This window comes from Battus philenor, unplaced genomic scaffold (assembly GCF_028537555.1).
Source record: "Battus philenor isolate CCGP_79_NKW_IND1 unplaced genomic scaffold, ilBatPhil1.0.hap1 SCAF_18, whole genome shotgun sequence".
Taxonomy (NCBI): domain Eukaryota; kingdom Metazoa; phylum Arthropoda; class Insecta; order Lepidoptera; family Papilionidae; genus Battus; species Battus philenor.
Genome location: NW_027181680.1, coordinates 6,957,534 through 6,975,017, shown reverse-complemented (window position 1 = coordinate 6,975,017; position 17,484 = coordinate 6,957,534). Strand labels below are relative to the sequence as shown.

General features: G+C 33.1%; 2 protein-coding genes across 2 annotated transcripts; both read right to left on the bottom strand.

Annotated features, from left to right (window-relative positions):
• Nucleotides 1–380: 380 nt before the first annotated feature.
• LOC137920417 (leukocyte elastase inhibitor-like) lies at nucleotides 381–7,531 on the bottom strand. The gene is made up of 7 exons (XM_068763767.1): nucleotides 7,347–7,531; nucleotides 6,257–7,230; nucleotides 4,861–5,031; nucleotides 3,796–4,006; nucleotides 2,041–2,255; nucleotides 1,594–1,776; nucleotides 381–705 (listed from the first exon to the last, which is right to left on the bottom strand). The coding sequence occupies exons 1-7, from the start codon at nucleotides 7,357–7,359 to the stop codon at nucleotides 436–438; spliced, it is 2,037 nt and encodes a 678-aa protein (XP_068619868.1). The 5' UTR covers nucleotides 7,360–7,531; the 3' UTR covers nucleotides 381–435.
• An 803-nt stretch (nucleotides 7,532–8,334) lies between these two features.
• LOC137920420 (uncharacterized) lies at nucleotides 8,335–15,963 on the bottom strand. Its single transcript, XM_068763772.1, has 5 exons — nucleotides 15,382–15,963; nucleotides 14,537–14,682; nucleotides 9,968–10,201; nucleotides 9,518–9,756; nucleotides 8,335–8,705 (listed from the first exon to the last, which is right to left on the bottom strand). Exons 1-5 carry the CDS (start codon nucleotides 15,941–15,943, stop codon nucleotides 8,513–8,515), a joined length of 1,374 nt encoding a protein of 457 aa, XP_068619873.1. The 5' UTR covers nucleotides 15,944–15,963; the 3' UTR covers nucleotides 8,335–8,512.
• Nucleotides 15,964–17,484: the final 1,521 nt, after the last annotated feature.

The following is a 17,484-nucleotide window of genomic DNA, read 5'->3' as shown; positions in this document are numbered from 1 at the left end:
GAGCCTTACACGCTTTTTAAATTGAGCCAGCCCAGCATGTAGGTGACCACCCTAGGACTTTTTACCCCATTAGCTTTTCTAAATTATCCGAACACTTCTGTGCAATGTAGCAAAGTAATTGAGTTTTATACGCAAGTAAACTGTATACTGTCTTTATTCAGGGCTCTTTGACTATAAACGAATTATTGCGATGACGTATAAAAAAGTAATATCTGGTCTAATTAGCAATTAACAAGCCGTGCGATAAAGACTAAGCTCTCCAAAACTTAACGTGACTCATATTTTCTGTCAGTTTCCAGGCAGAGTCAGACTCCGCCAACAATTTTTCAAATCAGGATGTTGGGATAGTAAATATAACTTTAAAAATATATATAAAATTTATTGTAAATATTCTAAGAACTAAAGAGTATATAATGAAGTTAACTAACATAGAAACTATGACGTTGGATCTTCAATTTTGGCCATAAATATTGGCATACTTAGTTGATTGTCCCAAATAATGGCAAGGAATGGCCGGTCTGCCTTGAAAGATGTGGAGGGATCGTCGTAAGATAAAGCCACGACCGAGTACGCGGTGGCCGCAGCAGCCGAACCTCCATTCTCATCAATAGACAACACGGCACTGTGCACACCGGAGGACACACGCGGAGAGGTACCCATACCACTAAGATCTGCTTGATCGCTAAACATGGTCCAGACACCGAGCTGAAAAATAAATATATTATTCTTAGCAATCAGAATAAAGAATCTCGAGTAGCAACCGCGAGCTGGTAGACCTGCCGAGGGTACGCACTCTACTAGGTAGACTGACGAAATAATCATGGTCGCGGTAAGTCGTATCTAGGGGCAGACAGGCCATCGCGGCGATTTTGGAGGAGGCCTTTGTCTTGGGCGTCTATTGTCTAACATGATTATAATGACGATGAATCAAAACAAGTTTTCTTTTATTTTTAGCATTCTCAAAATCCTCTTATTTATTCCTTCAGCTTTGTAAACAATGATTTTAACAACATCGCCAGCATTAAGTAAAAACTTAAGCTTTACTTGATAAAATAATTGATAATTCAGAGAGAATGCATACATATTGACCTTATGCCTACTCTCTTTGTAAAAGTCTTAAAAAACCAAAAATTTCATAAAAAAATTACGATTTGAAATCTACTATGTTTTTTTAAATCTTTGCTTTCAGCAAATTCTTGTTTTCTTGTGCATTCAACTCTTTAAAAAAAAACTAAAAACTTTATGTTTTATTATAACTGTTAAATAGATCATAAGTAATTATTAATACTGTCAATTTTTAGCAAATAAACATGCACCGATAATCCAATCTCCGTTTATGTCAACATTATTTTTGTTGACTTTATTATTATTTAACGTCCCTCTTCTCTATGTCACTACGGTCTCCGCGGCTATCAGTTCTGCGCGCTTTATAATGTGACCACTGACACTTCATGTGGCCAAATCCGCTGGGCAACGGCAGTTACTTTCGTTCGTCTACGGATCTCCTGCAATATCGTAGAGAAATCTCGAGCGCCTCTATAGGACTTAAAGCGAGGGACCGTAAATTCTGCGTTAGTCATTAATTTAACTTACATCACTCAAAAGACGGGCTACGTCACTATCCTGTTGAATGGTAAAGCGTGGAATTTCTAATTGAACTTCCTTTGGTGGCATATTTAGGTAAGAATATAACTGCGGCTCCGTTAGCGAAGACATCACAGTGTTTATGTCATTACCCTCTAACGGAAGTATAAACATCATAGAGTACTGATTGCCCTGAAATTAAAGATGTGATTTGATTAAAATGAGATTAATAGAATCGTAAAATAAAAGGAAATGTACTTTTTTTAATTGTACATCATAGTTAGTTTCTCTTCTAAAAAATATTTTATCTGTTAAATGGAATATCTAAAATTAGTTTTATAAAAAGTTTAAAGTGCATGATGATTTTTTAAGTTAAGGAATAATACACAAACAGTTTATATAAATTATAAAATGTAAAAAGAACTATATTGAGTGGTATAATTCTCTTTCAATTACCTCGAACGGTAGCAAAAGTATCTGTGACTTTATGACGAGATCGATATCAGTTTGAAAGGTTCGTCTTGCTTGCATGAATGGTACAGTCGTCTGATAACCATTGCTTAGGGTGAAATTTTTAGGCATAGTCAATTCTTTCCTGAATTTAATATCCCAAGTTCCTTTGAAGTAAACAGCGTTCACGAGTATTGTCAGGGTATCGGGTTGAATCGATTCTAAAAAAAAAATTAGACATACTGAAGAGTTTATTAAATTGCAAAGAATACGCGATACATTCATCACATATTCAGAAAAATTGTACCATTACGTAGTCAATGCAATGAACGACAATATTTCTCTGTTCATAAGAACAGTGATAAAACAAGAAAAATAAGGATGTGCAAAAGGTTTGCTATAAAATTATATAAAAATTCAAAATCTCTAGGCTCCTTAAAGTTAAGAAATAAAACTTAAGATACCTCATAAATAGCATAAACTTAAAAAGTTAATAAAAGAATAGTTAAAAAATCCTACTGTAGTATAGTATAATATATAGCTTCGAGATAATTTACTCAAACTACTTTAACAAAGTGATCTGATTTAAAAAACTGTATCGAGTTTGTGGAGGACTCCTCTCAAATCATAATATGCTTAGAACTCTGGTAGGTTTATTTTAAGCTGAGGGATGTCATTAAACGTGACTTCAATTTTATACTAAATATCATGATATTGAGCTCTCTTGGCATTTTTTCTAGATCATTATTATAGATTCGATATTTAAAGTTACATAATATACAATATACGCGTAAAATTTTCTCCGCTCCTTTTTTGTAATTCTTCGTTTTATTTTTTTACATATTAAATAGTTTTACTTAATTTTTCGACGCACGTCAAACAAGCTTTAGGGAAAGATTTTCATAATTAAATTTCCTTCAGATACATTTACAATAGTTAACACATTTTAAAAATGTCTTTAAGATGGATGTAGAGGTCTTGTACACGACATTGAGACAAAATCCTCGTTGTTTTTATTTTACATTTGTTTTGCAACCAGTTACATTTTGGGTATTATATTAGCATTGTAATATCCTCATCGACTAACTGGACACAAATTCCTATCACAGAGTGAGAGTGAAGATTGCCATCGGCAGAATTCACAAGAAATCAAAATACCTTTAAATTTTTAAGTTCTAGAACATGAAGAGAAGAGAATTAATAATGCTAAGTGATTTTTATTACTTAAGTTATTTTTATGACACGAAGATTACTATCTGTGGTTTACTATTAAATATATCGATGTGGTTTAACAGACCTTTAACCTTGTGTTAAATTAAATACTATAAAGATTATATTAAATGCTAATTTATTCGAACGGTAAGAAACTTTCAGAAATCCGCATCGAACGCGCTTGGTTAAGCCCCGTTCCTCTTTCTATAAGAGGAAGCTAGCGGGCGTTAAACACATTACAATGCTTATAAACAAGAATATGCAGAATTTTATATTTTAATGCAACCATGAGCCAGAAGATGCGGCTCCACCAGATAGATGGATAACATCGTCAAAGGCAGCGCAAGAGCAGTTATTGTGGCGATATTCGGGGAGTCCCATGCCTTGAAAGAAGCATTTGTGGTCTGACATGATGTTGCTTATTTTATATAGTATCATATAAGGTTTCATAATCCATAGAAATACTTTATATAGCGACAACTATACAACCCTACGTAAATATATACATAATACTCTTCTAATTGCCTCAGTGCATTCTATGAAAATTACCTGGAGCCAGTAGGTTTGTAATCTTTTGTGTTTTGCCGGCCACCCAATTATTGATCCTGCGCGCTGCTTCATAAGAATTACTTAAATCCATACGATTGACTTCACTATTAAAGTTTTGAATAGCAGTCGATTTGAAAGCTGGGTTAATTGTGAAAGCATTGTCTAATACGACGTTCGTCGCTATTTTTAGAATGTTATTTGACCCACGTTTCTGTAAAGATTGGAAAATTATTAATATGCGTAATAAAATACTTTAAAAAAATCACGTGATCATGAATTAAATTTATAGTCATAACATAGCGATAATAATAAAAGTATTAGTATTCAAACTTCTAGCCTACTAAGAGTTGTTCTCGCTCGAGCTTTGTTTAAAAAACGTTGTTTACATTTACTACGTCATTTTACAAACTAATTTATGTCAATTATTTAGTAAAAAGTAAATTTAATTAAACAACCCTTGTAATTTAAGTACATAACAAATTTGGAATGTTTTAACACATAGTTAAAAATAAAGAATTATTAGGATTGAGTGTAGTAATAACATATTGAGTGTAATAATAACTACGCGGTGGGATTTGATATTTTCACTTTTACAAAATTTCCCATAAATCAAAGCCATACCTAAATCGGATGAGAGAGCAGGTAGTGGCAATTCCCTAAAAATAATTTAAAACTTCTATGTAATGTATTTTTAAAATTGTTACCATTCAAAACCGACAATGAATTTAATGTAGCGTGGGACCAGAAGTCTTTAATTATGTAATCTTTATTCACTTTTACGTTACCGTGAGTAAACCTACAGGCTATATTGGCCTTTCTAGCGAAGAAAATAGTACTTTGCAAGGTACCTAAATATAATCTACTATTAGAACACTTGACAGATTTTGATTCGATTTTCTGGAGTTAGCAACTTCCGCCATCACCTATTTTGAACTTGACGTTGATTTATAGGAATGTTTGTATACATTTAACTCATTTTCAATTCGGATTTTTTGTAACTTTGTGTATATGACACGTAATGTTAAGATATTCGACATATGATTGTACAAAAAATAATTATAATACCTTTATAAACGATGTAAGTCCTTTAAACAAAGAAGCCGAAGTCTCGGGCTTGAGTTGTAACAGCGTTGTGATTTCTTGTTGAGTGTAACCGCGGGCTCCTTGCTGCACGAGGGCCAAAAGCATTGCAATGGAATATGGAGATAGAACAATATTTCCCTGTGAATTCAAGCCCTGAAAGTGATATAAATTGAACAGTTACAGTACATTAGTTTATTTATTTTATCATCAATATCACAATTTCTGCTGAAGGTCTTTGTTCTTTTTTGCTACTGAATAAAGGCCTCCCCCTGACATTTTCAACAAGACTGGTAGGTAGCGACTGGCATCCAGCATTGTTCGGGGACTTTAACAAGGTCGTCTTTCTGCCTTATAGGTTGACGTTCTACGCTGCACTTGCCCATCTGAAGTCCCTCCAAAACCTCCAGCGACTAACTGTACTGAACCATATGTGATCTCTTCACTGCCGCTTCAACGTGCCTGTCCCTTGGGCAATATCGTTTCTTTATTTTTCTTACGGGTCTTCTCATTCCTAAAACGATCTACTAAGAGAAAGTCCTCCCCGTGGCTTGTGGCACAGCTGTTATCGCTCATTTCTTACTACCACATTATTTTACTTTTCAGTTTTTACTAAATAGAACTTAATGAAAAAAAGTTAACTCAGCGGTCCTAAGGAATTTCCACGATTTCCTAAAGATTACGTTTGAATCGATTCGAATTGAATTCAGGCGGTTCCGTTGTATCCAATTTTTAAAGTGTTAAATTTAATTCAAGCTACACTCACGAGTTTGAACCTGGTGGTAATAGTTTCATTAATGATCTACATAAAAAAAAACATTAAAAACAGCAACTACCGAAGCTAATGTCAGAGTTGCGATACATGATAGTCTTACAATAGTTAAGGAACAAATTGAAGTAAGCTTCGGAGTTAGTTGATCGTGAAACCAAAAGACAATCTTCACAGTGCGCGTTTGCTTTGAAATAAATACCTACAGAAATTAATGGAACAAGAAGCTTAGATAATAAAATGATCGCCTCGTTATTTTGTCGGGCTGGCTGTTACGCAATCATTGTTCAAAAAAACGAGAAAACAGTAACAGCAAAGTATTCCATTGGTATTTATTTACCAGTTGTATGACAAAAAGTTCAAAAACAACATCCAAGCAGGAGTTTCTCCTTCATCAGAATGATGCGTCAGCGCACTCCATCCAGCGAACAACAAACGTTTATTATGGCATAATGATTATACTATACAATTTCTAATGCTCCTGTATCTAAATTTTTATATTAATTTTGCCTCCAGTTTGTAAGTAAAGGTACATGAAAATTTAAATAGCGTCGCTTTCTAAATAAAACACGTTACTAAAACATTGTCCAAAAACAAAAACAAAAAACTAACCTTTAATAATTTCAGTCCAAATCTGGTTATAGCAAACGTTTCTTTATTGTAATTTGCATTTTGGCTCGTTTTTCCTGTATCATCCGCGTCAAATTTCGACGAAAGAATTCCATTTGTGACTTGAGTATTACTTTGCTTAAAATTTTGTGGCTGCAGATTTTGTTGATAGTTTTGTTGATAATTTGGTTGTTGTTGTTGGTGATTCGGTTGTTGTTGCTGGTAGTTCGGTTGTTGTTGTTGTTGTTGATGATGGTAATTTGATTGTTGTTGTTGGTAGTTCGGTTGTTTCTTTTGATTTTGTACCTGAGGCTGTGAGTTTTGTTGATAATTTGGTTGCTGTGGTCGAAAATTTTGTACTTGAGGTTGTTGACCCTGTTGATAATTTTGTTGCTGTGTTTGAAAGTTTTGTGGTCGAGGATTTGTACTTTGCTGGTAATTTGGTTGTTGTGATTGGAAATTTTGTTGGTAATCCTGTTGTGTGGTTTGGGTATTTTGTGGTTTTAAGGAACCAAATTGTTGTTGAGTTTGCTCATCTTGTTGGTAATTATTGCTATTTTGTTGTCGTTTACTTTGTTGTTGCGGTTGCTGATTTTGTTGGTAATTCTGTTGTGGTTGCTGGTTATTTGCGTAACTTGACTGTTGTTGGGAATTAGATTGATAAAACGGCTGTTGTTGTTGTTGTTTTGATGTTTGGTAAATTGGTTGCTGCGTTTGAACGTTCTGTGGATATGTCAATGCCCTTTTTTCGGTTCCGAGTCCATTATTTACATATGATTGTTCGTCGTTTTTTGATTGAGATGTAGAAAAAAGGTTGTCATTTCCACCATAGATATCATGACCGAATCCGGGTATAAGATTACGTAAGTTTCCTAAAATTACTTGCTCAAAATCTAAATTGGGGGTATTCTGTTGATATGAGTTGTACCGTCTTTGGGACTCTGCCTTCCATATTAAAATACAGCTAACAATAAACACTGTAAATACAAAATGTTTTCTTATAGTATTAATATCATGCAATGCATTGCATTTGAAGCATCAAAAACGATTTATTACTAACTAATTTCAAATAACAAGTCAAAATAATACTTACGTTTCAGTTTCATTTTGAAATTGATTTAACACAGATTCAAGTTAAAATAAATTCTTTACAACACTGTTTAAAATATATAAATAGAAGATGCGTCACCATTTATTTAAAAATATTTATCGCGCAACAAAACTGCACATATGCGCGTTGCCCCCGAGGTCCGACATAAGCGGAATGCCCACAAACAACACAATTCTCTACCCGAGTGCGATGTGAGCGCGTTCAATGAAATAGAAGCTTTGACATAATTAAATAAAGTAACTATTCCTCAGCGCAGTCTCCGGCAGACGCTCGTCGTCTAAACGGCATAGTAGACGTGTCGAGGTTCGGTTTTTCCGTATCAGCCGGTTTTTTTTTGTTTTCCTGGCGTATTATGTTAAAACTTGAGATGATCTTTTGAGTATTGAAATAAGTGATTTTTAATAAATAATTGTGCTTAATTCACATATTTGTACTTGCTCTAACTTTTAGTTTAATACCATAGCATCATCAATTTAGGCTTAACTACGAACGACTGTGACACTTAATATGTCATTATTTTTTTCTTATTCCAAAGCATAATATTAAGCAACACTAGGTTCTAAAATTTGATAAAATTTTGGAAGTATTTGCAAGTCTTATGTTCAATATTGAATGCCATTTTATTAGCGTCAAATTGTAACCAATATGTAACACAAACCACGGGTTACGGGTATAATTCTAATTAATTGTTATCAATTAGAAAATTGGGAATCGTCAACATTTACTTATTTCTATAGATTTGTAAGAAAATACCTACGAAGAAGCCTAAAATACATTCAATACTAATAACGTAATAATTTATAAAGGCCATCTGCTAATTATCAAATAGAAGTTAAAAAGAAAAAAATGTCCTACATACGGGTTTTAAAACGTGTTTGGTCACAGAATTGAGAGGGCGCAAGATTAGGATATTTCGGGTAAAATCGACAGAAATCGCAACAGGTTTAAACATTAAAATGACACGGCACTTTATTCTTCATTTACTACATTATTTCTCTATTAAAATTTATTATAATTGCATTCAGTAAAACCTCAATATTCATAACTTAAAAATATTTATTAGGTCTTCTTTTTTTAAAATCGACGAGTAGTAAACCGTCTTGTATCTAGCGCGCTTCACGAACCATTGTGTATGTTTTCCTCAATTATTAATAAATTCCAAACATCTCTGGCATCTTTGCATAGCTGACTACCTTCTGAGCTATAAAATGAGGCTCTGTACCAAAGTGCTTCAAGGGAGCTTTATATTCGTACTCGGGGCCTGCCACTATATTTACAGCTCTTCGTAGAGCCGAACATATGGAGCACGAGTTACCTACCTTCTTTGATATTGCTTCATAGCTAAAAGGAAAAAAGATATGCTTATCAGAGAACGTTGTCGTCACTTTTAATGACCTAAAGCTTAAAGTTCAATGCTGTTGCAAACATCTAAATTCTTAGCAATTCGTCTACGCTCTTAACAAACACTCATTTCAAGTGTTATAGATTCAGTATACTTGTATTACATGTATATGAAAGGAAAATTTAAAAAAAAATATTCTTTAAATGTAAAGTAAAAGTAAAAGTTCTCTCGTATTAAAATAAGAAGGACTTGAGCTTTTTGCACACCTATTTTAACCAAATTTCATAATAATTGTTAATAATGGTCGACGATTATTATTTAATTCACTCATATAAACATCATTTGCATAGTATATAATATAAGAAACATGTTGTAGCTTGCTATTATACGTTCAATCTATATCCTCGCAATAAGCTTTATAATTGAATGATGAGGGAGGCTGCGAAGTAGAAAAGAGAGAAAATCAGAAGGGCACGGTATAACATCATAGCATCTTGTTGAGGATATTATAGCACGCTCTTCACTATCTATAGCCTTGGCGGTAGATTCGGGATAGTTCACTGCACGTTCATCGCATTATATCGTGAGGGGGTCTACAACTGTACCCTAAGTTATTGAAATAATAGGGTAGAGCCATTAAAACTGCGACAGCAGGCGAAAGTATCCCCATAGTTTTGACAAAAAACATAAAAGCATCTATTATCATTATTTTATTTATAAATTCTACTTATTACTACTAATTAATAGTGTGTAGAGATCATAACTCAGAATTGTGAAGAAGAATTTTCATTGTTCATACTGTTAGACTTACATCGGACAGCTCTGCAGTTGCAACATTAAATCTCGTCTCTTCAGAACCCTTAGTGCATTTCGTATGCAGGCAATGGCTATAGATGAGGGCAATTCGGTGCATAAGCTCTTGTCCACCAGCATGCCACACATACATAGAAATGTAGCCGTTATTTCGATCTCGCCGGGATGGCTACTATCGGAACGCCAAGAGAGATATGATATAAAATCTTGCGGCACCACTGGCTGAGTGGGGAATTTCTGAAAAGGATCATATTAATAAACTCTTAAAGTCTAAATTTTAATGCAAGAATATTTTAGAGAAAATTATACAATAACTGTAATTAATAACGGCTACAACAAAACGTTTGGTGTTAGGAACGATATAGCAAAATATGGTTATATATCAAATTTTAATTTTTAAAATTAATTTATGTGTGTATCAAATAAATATTACAAATTCGAGTGTTACCAGCTTATTCAAAATTGCCTTCTCCATTACCATCAGCTGCGTACAACTGAATGCATTGTTGGAATATTTGACGAGTTGCGAGGCACTGATCGATGGACCATAGATCTTCTGAGCTATCCAAAAGCAAGCGGCAGCTACTTGCTGCAGCTGATCTAAGCGAACGCTGCAGATGCTCAACACGCTATCCATGTACCAGGTGGCTGTTTGCACTACCGCAGGATTGCCATCGGGACCCTGCAAATAGTTAACTTTTATAGTGACGAGACTGCGCGGTCAGTTTTCTTGGAAAATATTAATCAAACAATTCATTTGATTTACTGTAATTGTACAAGTACAATTATTACTGGCATGTTGTTCCCGGCATTTGATAAATTACAGATAAACGATTTTGCTTGGCACCCACTAGTAATAATTTTGTTGAAATTCTTCCTTTTTCTAGGTTCATAAAATTAGTAACTGCTTTGTATGGTTGTGTTATAATACACTCCCAAGTAATGTCTCTATCATGTAATAATTTTAAGAAGTCAATTATAAAAATTAAATAAATTCTATTTCTTCGTGAATGATCTTTTAAGCAATAATCGTCGTCGTTTCAGAACGTAGGCACCCACTGTAAAGTATAGGTCTCCCCCCAAGATATCTAGAATTTGTTTGGGGGTATACCATAATTGCCACTTATGGCAGACGGGTTAGCGTTCGTGATAAATAATAATTTAAGACATAGTTCATGTCTTTTATAAGATTTTGTCAGAGTAACCCCACAAAAGAAACGTTTAGGTTGTTGCGAGTTCTTCTCAGATCAGTGAGCCTTTGTAACTTTCTTACATTTAAGTTAAAGGATGCTATTAAAGGGAGCCGAATTTTATTCTAGTTTCTATCAAATTGGGTGCTTCCGGCATTCTTCGCTAGACGTACGCAAGTAATCAATGAATAAAATGAATAAATTAAATAAATCTGAGAAAGGGCATGTCATATTCATACTACAAGTGTTTTAAGATAAAGCGTTACGTGAGATTATTGCTTTAATTTATTTACTATTTATTTCAAAACTTTTTATGCATTTTTATAGAACGGTGAACTTAACGCCGAAGGCATTCTCTGCCAGTTATCCGTTTGGGCGGCGCAAAGATAAATTAATAAGCGTAAGTGAAAATAGTTAGCATCATTAAACACGAAAAATAACATAAAAAAGCAAAATCAAATTGAAAAGAAAGAGCATCGTTTAAAAATATATAAATATACTAATGGCAACTATATAATATAATTATATATAAACAAACCATAATATATATATTTAAATATCTACATATAATATTTATATATAATCGATTGATTAGTTTAAAAAGGCAACTTTTATCGTAAGTTAACGTAATAACTGAATGATTGTTCTGTTTTTTGAAATCGATTATTATATTGTAGTGTTTATCTGTCTGTAATATTATAAGTTGTTATATAGCCTTGCTCAATTCAAGTTACAACTACAGAGTGTTGTGTGTAGTGCTGTAATTTTGTTTAATAATATTATGATCGTCCCAAAGTGCATATTCGTAAAATTAGTAAAATATTACTGTAGTAATAATAATAAAAAAATGAATGGTTAAGGTTTGACATAAGCATTATCATTTAAGCTACAGGACGTTCTCAGGTGGTCATAAGCCACTCCCATAAATTTCTGATAGGATCGACTAATAGCTGTCTGCCTACAGCGTCTTGAGGTCGTTGGTATTTCGACTTAAGAAACCAGCGGTCATCCGATATGCACTATCTGTGACCTGTCAACTGTCACTTTAAGTTACTAACGTTCGTGTAATCATTTTCTTATTCCTAATTCTCAAGCATAGCCTCTCCATGGCTCGTTGATCGACTGTGCGCTTGCCAATAAGGCCCTCAGTACGAACCACGTTTCAGTGCTGTTCTGATAACACAAATTCTAAAATACTATATGGGAAATGTTGCACTTAACAGTTAATTTTTAAAAACAGTATAAAAATAAATGGCTTACATAAAGTTATGTTTTTTTTGCTTTTAACATGACTTATACAACGTATACATCGAATACTTTGTAAATCTAAATACCATACAATATAAAAAATCCGATATAAATTATTATTAAAACCATCCTTGTGATAAAAAAATAGTGTTTTCATTATCATCCGGTTAAATAGGCACATATAAGTTGTTCTTACTACATTCAAAAATAAAACGTCAATGGTTTTCCCTGATGAAGCTCAACTCGATCCGCTGTGGTGCCAGTGTATATTCAATTGACATTCCAGCAACATAAATATTGAATTTTGCATATATACATAAATATTCAACGTATTTTATGTACAAGATAACACCAATAACATAACGGGACAGAGAGATCATTTAGCTGTCTGTACAGTTGTTAAAAAAATGTTTTTATAACGAAGTAGTCATTAATCAGGTATAAATTTACAGAAATAGTAATAGGTTTAATCCATTTTAAGTATTAAAAATATTTTCATACACGGTCGACACTTCATAAGTCCTTCGTTCTTCACCTTTGGCATAGTAATGACTCATCTCGCAGTTATTACATTGACTTCCAGCGCCCTTCAAAGCAAGATATTGTTTTTAATTTTTAATTAAACTACAAGGAAAATAAGCAAATGAACGTGGACAGAGTGTTAGGTTCGGAATGTAAAAAATGTATATATAAAGCTATTGATATAGAGACTTTCGGCGCAGAAATATGATCTCTTTACTTCTGGCGTCAATGGTCAGGTCACAGTCATTCGAGCTATGAAGAGGGATATACCCTGAATTTCTTCACAAGAGTGAATCAACAATGAGTAGAATGAGTGTAACCCAGCAGATCGAATTGTCAGTGGCCAGGTATAGAGCGCAGTATTGATGGCCGCTGAGGCTTATGGTCTTGGAGTAAAGACCATGGATTGGAAAGCGGAGTCTAGGATCTACACACTTAAGGCAGACAAGTGACCTTGTAAAAGTCGTAAGAAGATGCTGCATGGAGACCGCTCCGAGATGCCGTGTGCCATACCGAGAGTATTCAAAAGGGGAATAACGGTTCGATTAATTGCCATTATTGGATTCTATGTCGTCTTGGGACTATGCTGTAAGCTATAGAAGGCACTGGTGCCATTCCAGCAGGAATAGTGTCTTCATATCCTTGCTGTGCTATTAAAATGTTTGAGATCGTTCCGGAACTCACTATGGTAAAATCCTGTGTATGTTTTCGGAAAAACCAGAACTGCAGAGCCCATATTTAAATAATGCAAAGGTCATTTATAAAAAGTCTCCTTGGGAAGTGAAGGAAAAATTAAACTATATAATAAAACTGAAAAAATCAAGTTCAACCAGTATACTTTTTTATACTTTATACAAACCGGTTGTTGTTATTTTATGTTCAATTATTAAAAACAAATCCAGTTTGTTGTGAATGATTTAACAAAAAAAGCGTTACGATGTCTCTAATATTGACAAAATGCGTTTTGAGTTTAATTAAATAAATGCTCGTTGGTAAGTGGTCACGGTGCTAATTAACATGAATAAGCGTATAATATTGCGTATAATAATTATTGTAATAATATTGCGGATTAGATCTTGCGTATTACAGTGGAATGCTTTTTGTTTAAGAACAATACATATTCCTTTTTACTGCAAACAACTTCATAGTGTACATAGGTCAATTAGTTTTAAGTGTAAAAGGTTTAAAAGGGCGAATATATAGCTCATTGGCTGTCAATAAAGTACGATCCTATTCAAAATCAATGGTTTCAGGAATAATAAATAACGAAATAATAATACAGTAATAAAAAGCTTTCTCAAACTTCGATTTACTACATATTAAAATTAACTATTACGTTTATACGCACCTGTGCCAACAGATTCTGTACTATCAACTACATCAACCATTATTATGATACAGCGAGAAATCACATGTATTATTTGAAAGCATAATTTTGTTAATATAATTATTTGTCGTTTTTAATATTTATATGAACGAATGAATATTTATACATCTTTTTCTATACTGAATTTATATAAATATGTTGCATATTTCTACAACAAACGTGTTGGAATAATGTCATTGCTTTTGCTATACACACTATGTATAAATAAATGAAATATTTTATATTTATCTAACTGGGAGATGAGCTTTAAGCATATAAGTAATAAAGTTTATTTATTGTTTATATGTTTTATAAAAAAAGAGCATGAGTTTAAAAAAAAATAAGAGTTGTAGAAATAATCGTTGTTATTACAATTTTAACAACGATTATTTTAATTATGTATATATATTACGTATACCAGTTATTTTTGGTTATACAAGTCTATTCGTTACCCGCCCGTCACGCAAATCCATTTTTTATTCTGGACAAGTTTTATAACTACCTATAAGAACTGTACTTTCATAATTTGCATTTTTACCTCAAACCTTCTTATTGGTAGAATTTATAAAATCTCTTCTTAGGTGATCGCTGTGATCGATATTATATTAAGGCAGTTTGTATATATACTGTTTCATATATATACCAATGAGAAATTTTAAACTGTTACTGTGTTGAATTTAAAGATACCTACATTGATTTTCATTATCCAATTCAATACACACGCACGGCTTAAGCTGGAGATCGCTGGCGACTGGCCCGGCCTTTCAATGCTCAGCAAATATAAAAATAAGTCTTCTAAGTAATCCCTTTCAATGCACTTTGTGTACGATTTTTTAACTGTAAACATGTGATAAGGGTAACCGTTTAGATTATTACGAAATAAAATGTATTATTAACAAATAATCATAAATATTGAGGATAAAATTAAGTAGAAAAATGTGAGTAGAAGTAAATTTAATAATGGGGAAATATGCATACAAAAGAGTGTACTTTGCAGTAACATTATCACTTTGAGTTTACATCCAGGAATAAACATTAAGATTAGGTGGTCTGAGAAATAACAAAAAAATTAATACACATTTCACTATCTTTAACGGAAGGGTTTATCATTATAATCGATAATAATATTTTATAAATAAGCACAGTGTCAAATAAAAAACATAAGCTGGACAGACGACCATGTTGAGATCGCCAGAAGACGTTGGCTACAGGCCTCTTCCAACCGTTTCTATAGGATATGTACGTCATAAGAGTAACAGGTGACGTCCTATGACTGAAATGATAATGATAAGAAAGATAGCATTGTTGTAAAATAGTATCGTTGATTCATACAGTAATTAAAATTAAATTACAAGTAAATTCATAATATGGAAATGGATTTTTAAAGTTTCATAGTATCTTCATACTGAACTATTTAGTAAGTATCTAATGGATTACACACATTCAAACACTCACACATCTTTTATTATTTTTCTGTTAATTAATTTGATCATTTTGTTTTTGTAAAATGTAAATATTTTTTATTTAATTACTTACAATAATTAGGAGATTGCAGCACATCTTCGCGTCGTTCGTTGAATTTTAAACGTCGTTTGCATTTGTCATCTTTCATTTCCGTACTAACTATAGGCGAAATACCTTGCAACTCCCGACTATGAGGCCTTTTTAGACTCCTTTTTATATTTTTCACTCTTATCGGTTCTGGAGGAGACCTTTTTGTAGGAGTAACTGAACACTTCGCTGCTCCCGGGTTGAGTTTTTCTTTATTTTCGTCCTTGTCAACGTCATCGTCACTAATCGTTATTATTTCAATGTCATCGTCTTTAAAAACGTTGTAATTCCAATCCAAGTCATCATTTTTTTGTCTGAGAGTCACGAACTTCGTACTTACTTTCGACGGAACATTTTGCTTACTGGCCACTTTTCCACGTGTGTGACTGGATCCAGCATGAGAATCTGTATTAATAGTTCTTAATGGAATCCGTCGTCGTTCATTTTGTGGATTATCGCTCCTCGGTATAGTCGGCAATTTATGCACTGGTAAAGTTATTCTCATTTGTTCTTTGTGTCTGTTTAAGTTTTCTTTATTCGCTTCCATTTTTATAACTCAGCACGACCAGCGTAACACTGAATGCCTGTCAGACACGAGCTTCAATTTTTATAACGATGTGAAACTACCCGCAATTGTCAATTTATACGGATACTCAATGCCAACCGACTAAATATAGATTAATAATAGAAAATAAACAAGTTAGTTTAATTTTGTTTTTGTAAATCAAATCAAGCTTTCATAACACAAAATCATCTACATGGCTTTTGATGATTTAATTCTTGCATATTGCTCATGTAATATCAAGATTAAATTATTAAACAAATTTTACTTCGTAATATATTAATATTGTGATTATTACAGTAAAACCATTTTATAATTAATTATATAATTATAAAATTCTGTAATTATTCTTAAGCCATAGCTTTGGTTAACATAATAAACCAAAAAGTGGAAAAAGCAGGTTTTTTTACTCAATGGTTGGCTATGGTTCTCTTTCAAACTTACTTTACTGCTTTACAATGACCATGATTTACTCCATCTCCTCACTTTACTAGAATAATGTGTAGATATGATGTTTCGGATGTTGTAATGATTATAATAACATTACTGTTATTACTAAGCCAATAATAAGCGTCGCAATGGTACTTAAACATTGCATAAATACTACTCTAGATGTATTTATGACATATATTCAGCGATATGAATAACGCACTGTTAAAAATTCAATTTATACAAATTATTGTTCTTTTTTCAAATGGCTTAAATAATTATATTCATCTTGTCAGCCCATAGTTGCTATAAGATTATGCTACAAGGTATAAGCCTCCTCCAAATATATCTATGAAACGATGTACGCAGTGTGGTATTATGGTGAGTAGAGGACGCTGCTGTCTATCCTTTGGAAACTTGTTTGTGAGCAGTGGCAATCCTATCCTATGTATCCCGAAAATCGAACCCGCAACCTACAATCAAAGTGTCAGTCTACTGCCGCTGGACCAATTCTGCTTAATTTTATTCACTCTTATATAAATTATTTAGAGTAGAGCATTTTTTCTCCCGTTTCACCCTGCCATGAGCGACAGGTACGTTACAACTCGGGTAAACTATCTTATCATTTTATTGTTTTACTTCGCTTTCTCATTTCATCCTTCACAATCTCTAGAAAAACATTTTTATGATGATCATAGCACAGGAACATCTGTTATTTTTGTTCTGTTTGCCCGGTAGATTGAAATAAACGTTAAAGACGTTAAGGACCTTCGAGTATCTTTGGAGGAAAAAATATCTATAATAGTGATTACATATCCGATTATTTCAGCCGTAGAATATCGACTGCTTAAGATTGGTCTCTACATAAATTTATCGGTGACCGATTGAAAGCGGCCTGCATCCAGCGTCTTTCGTCGAGCTTAACAAGTTTGTCTATACACCTTCTTTCTGATCTATGCTTATATTTAATGACATAGTCAATCATTCCAACCTTAGGAATGTAAGTTTTGTTAAAGAAAGGTCAATTAAACGCAGACAAGGTAATAATCATGACGAATAGATAAAACTAGTTTCAGAGATAAATAAAATAGAAATTT

Coding starts and splice junctions, on each gene's coding strand:
- LOC137920417 (XM_068763767.1), bottom strand. Junction 2,256..3,795: donor TACAAACCTACTGGCTCCAG/GTAATTTTCATA, acceptor TTTTTTTTTTAG/AATCGATTCAACCCGATACC. Junction 1,777..2,040: donor TACTTTTGCTACCGTTCGAG/GTAATTGAAAGA, acceptor CTTTAATTTCAG/GGCAATCAGTACTCTATGAT.
- LOC137920420 (XM_068763772.1), bottom strand. CDS start 15,943: ATGGAAGCGAATAAAGAAAACTTAAACAGACACAAAGAACAAATGAGA. Junction 14,683..15,381: donor GCTGCAATCTCCTAATTATT/GTAAGTAATTAA, acceptor ACATGTTTACAG/TTAAAAAATCGTACACAAAG. Junction 10,202..14,536: donor ATTGGATAATGAAAATCAAT/GTAGGTATCTTT, acceptor AACTATTTGCAG/GGTCCCGATGGCAATCCTGC.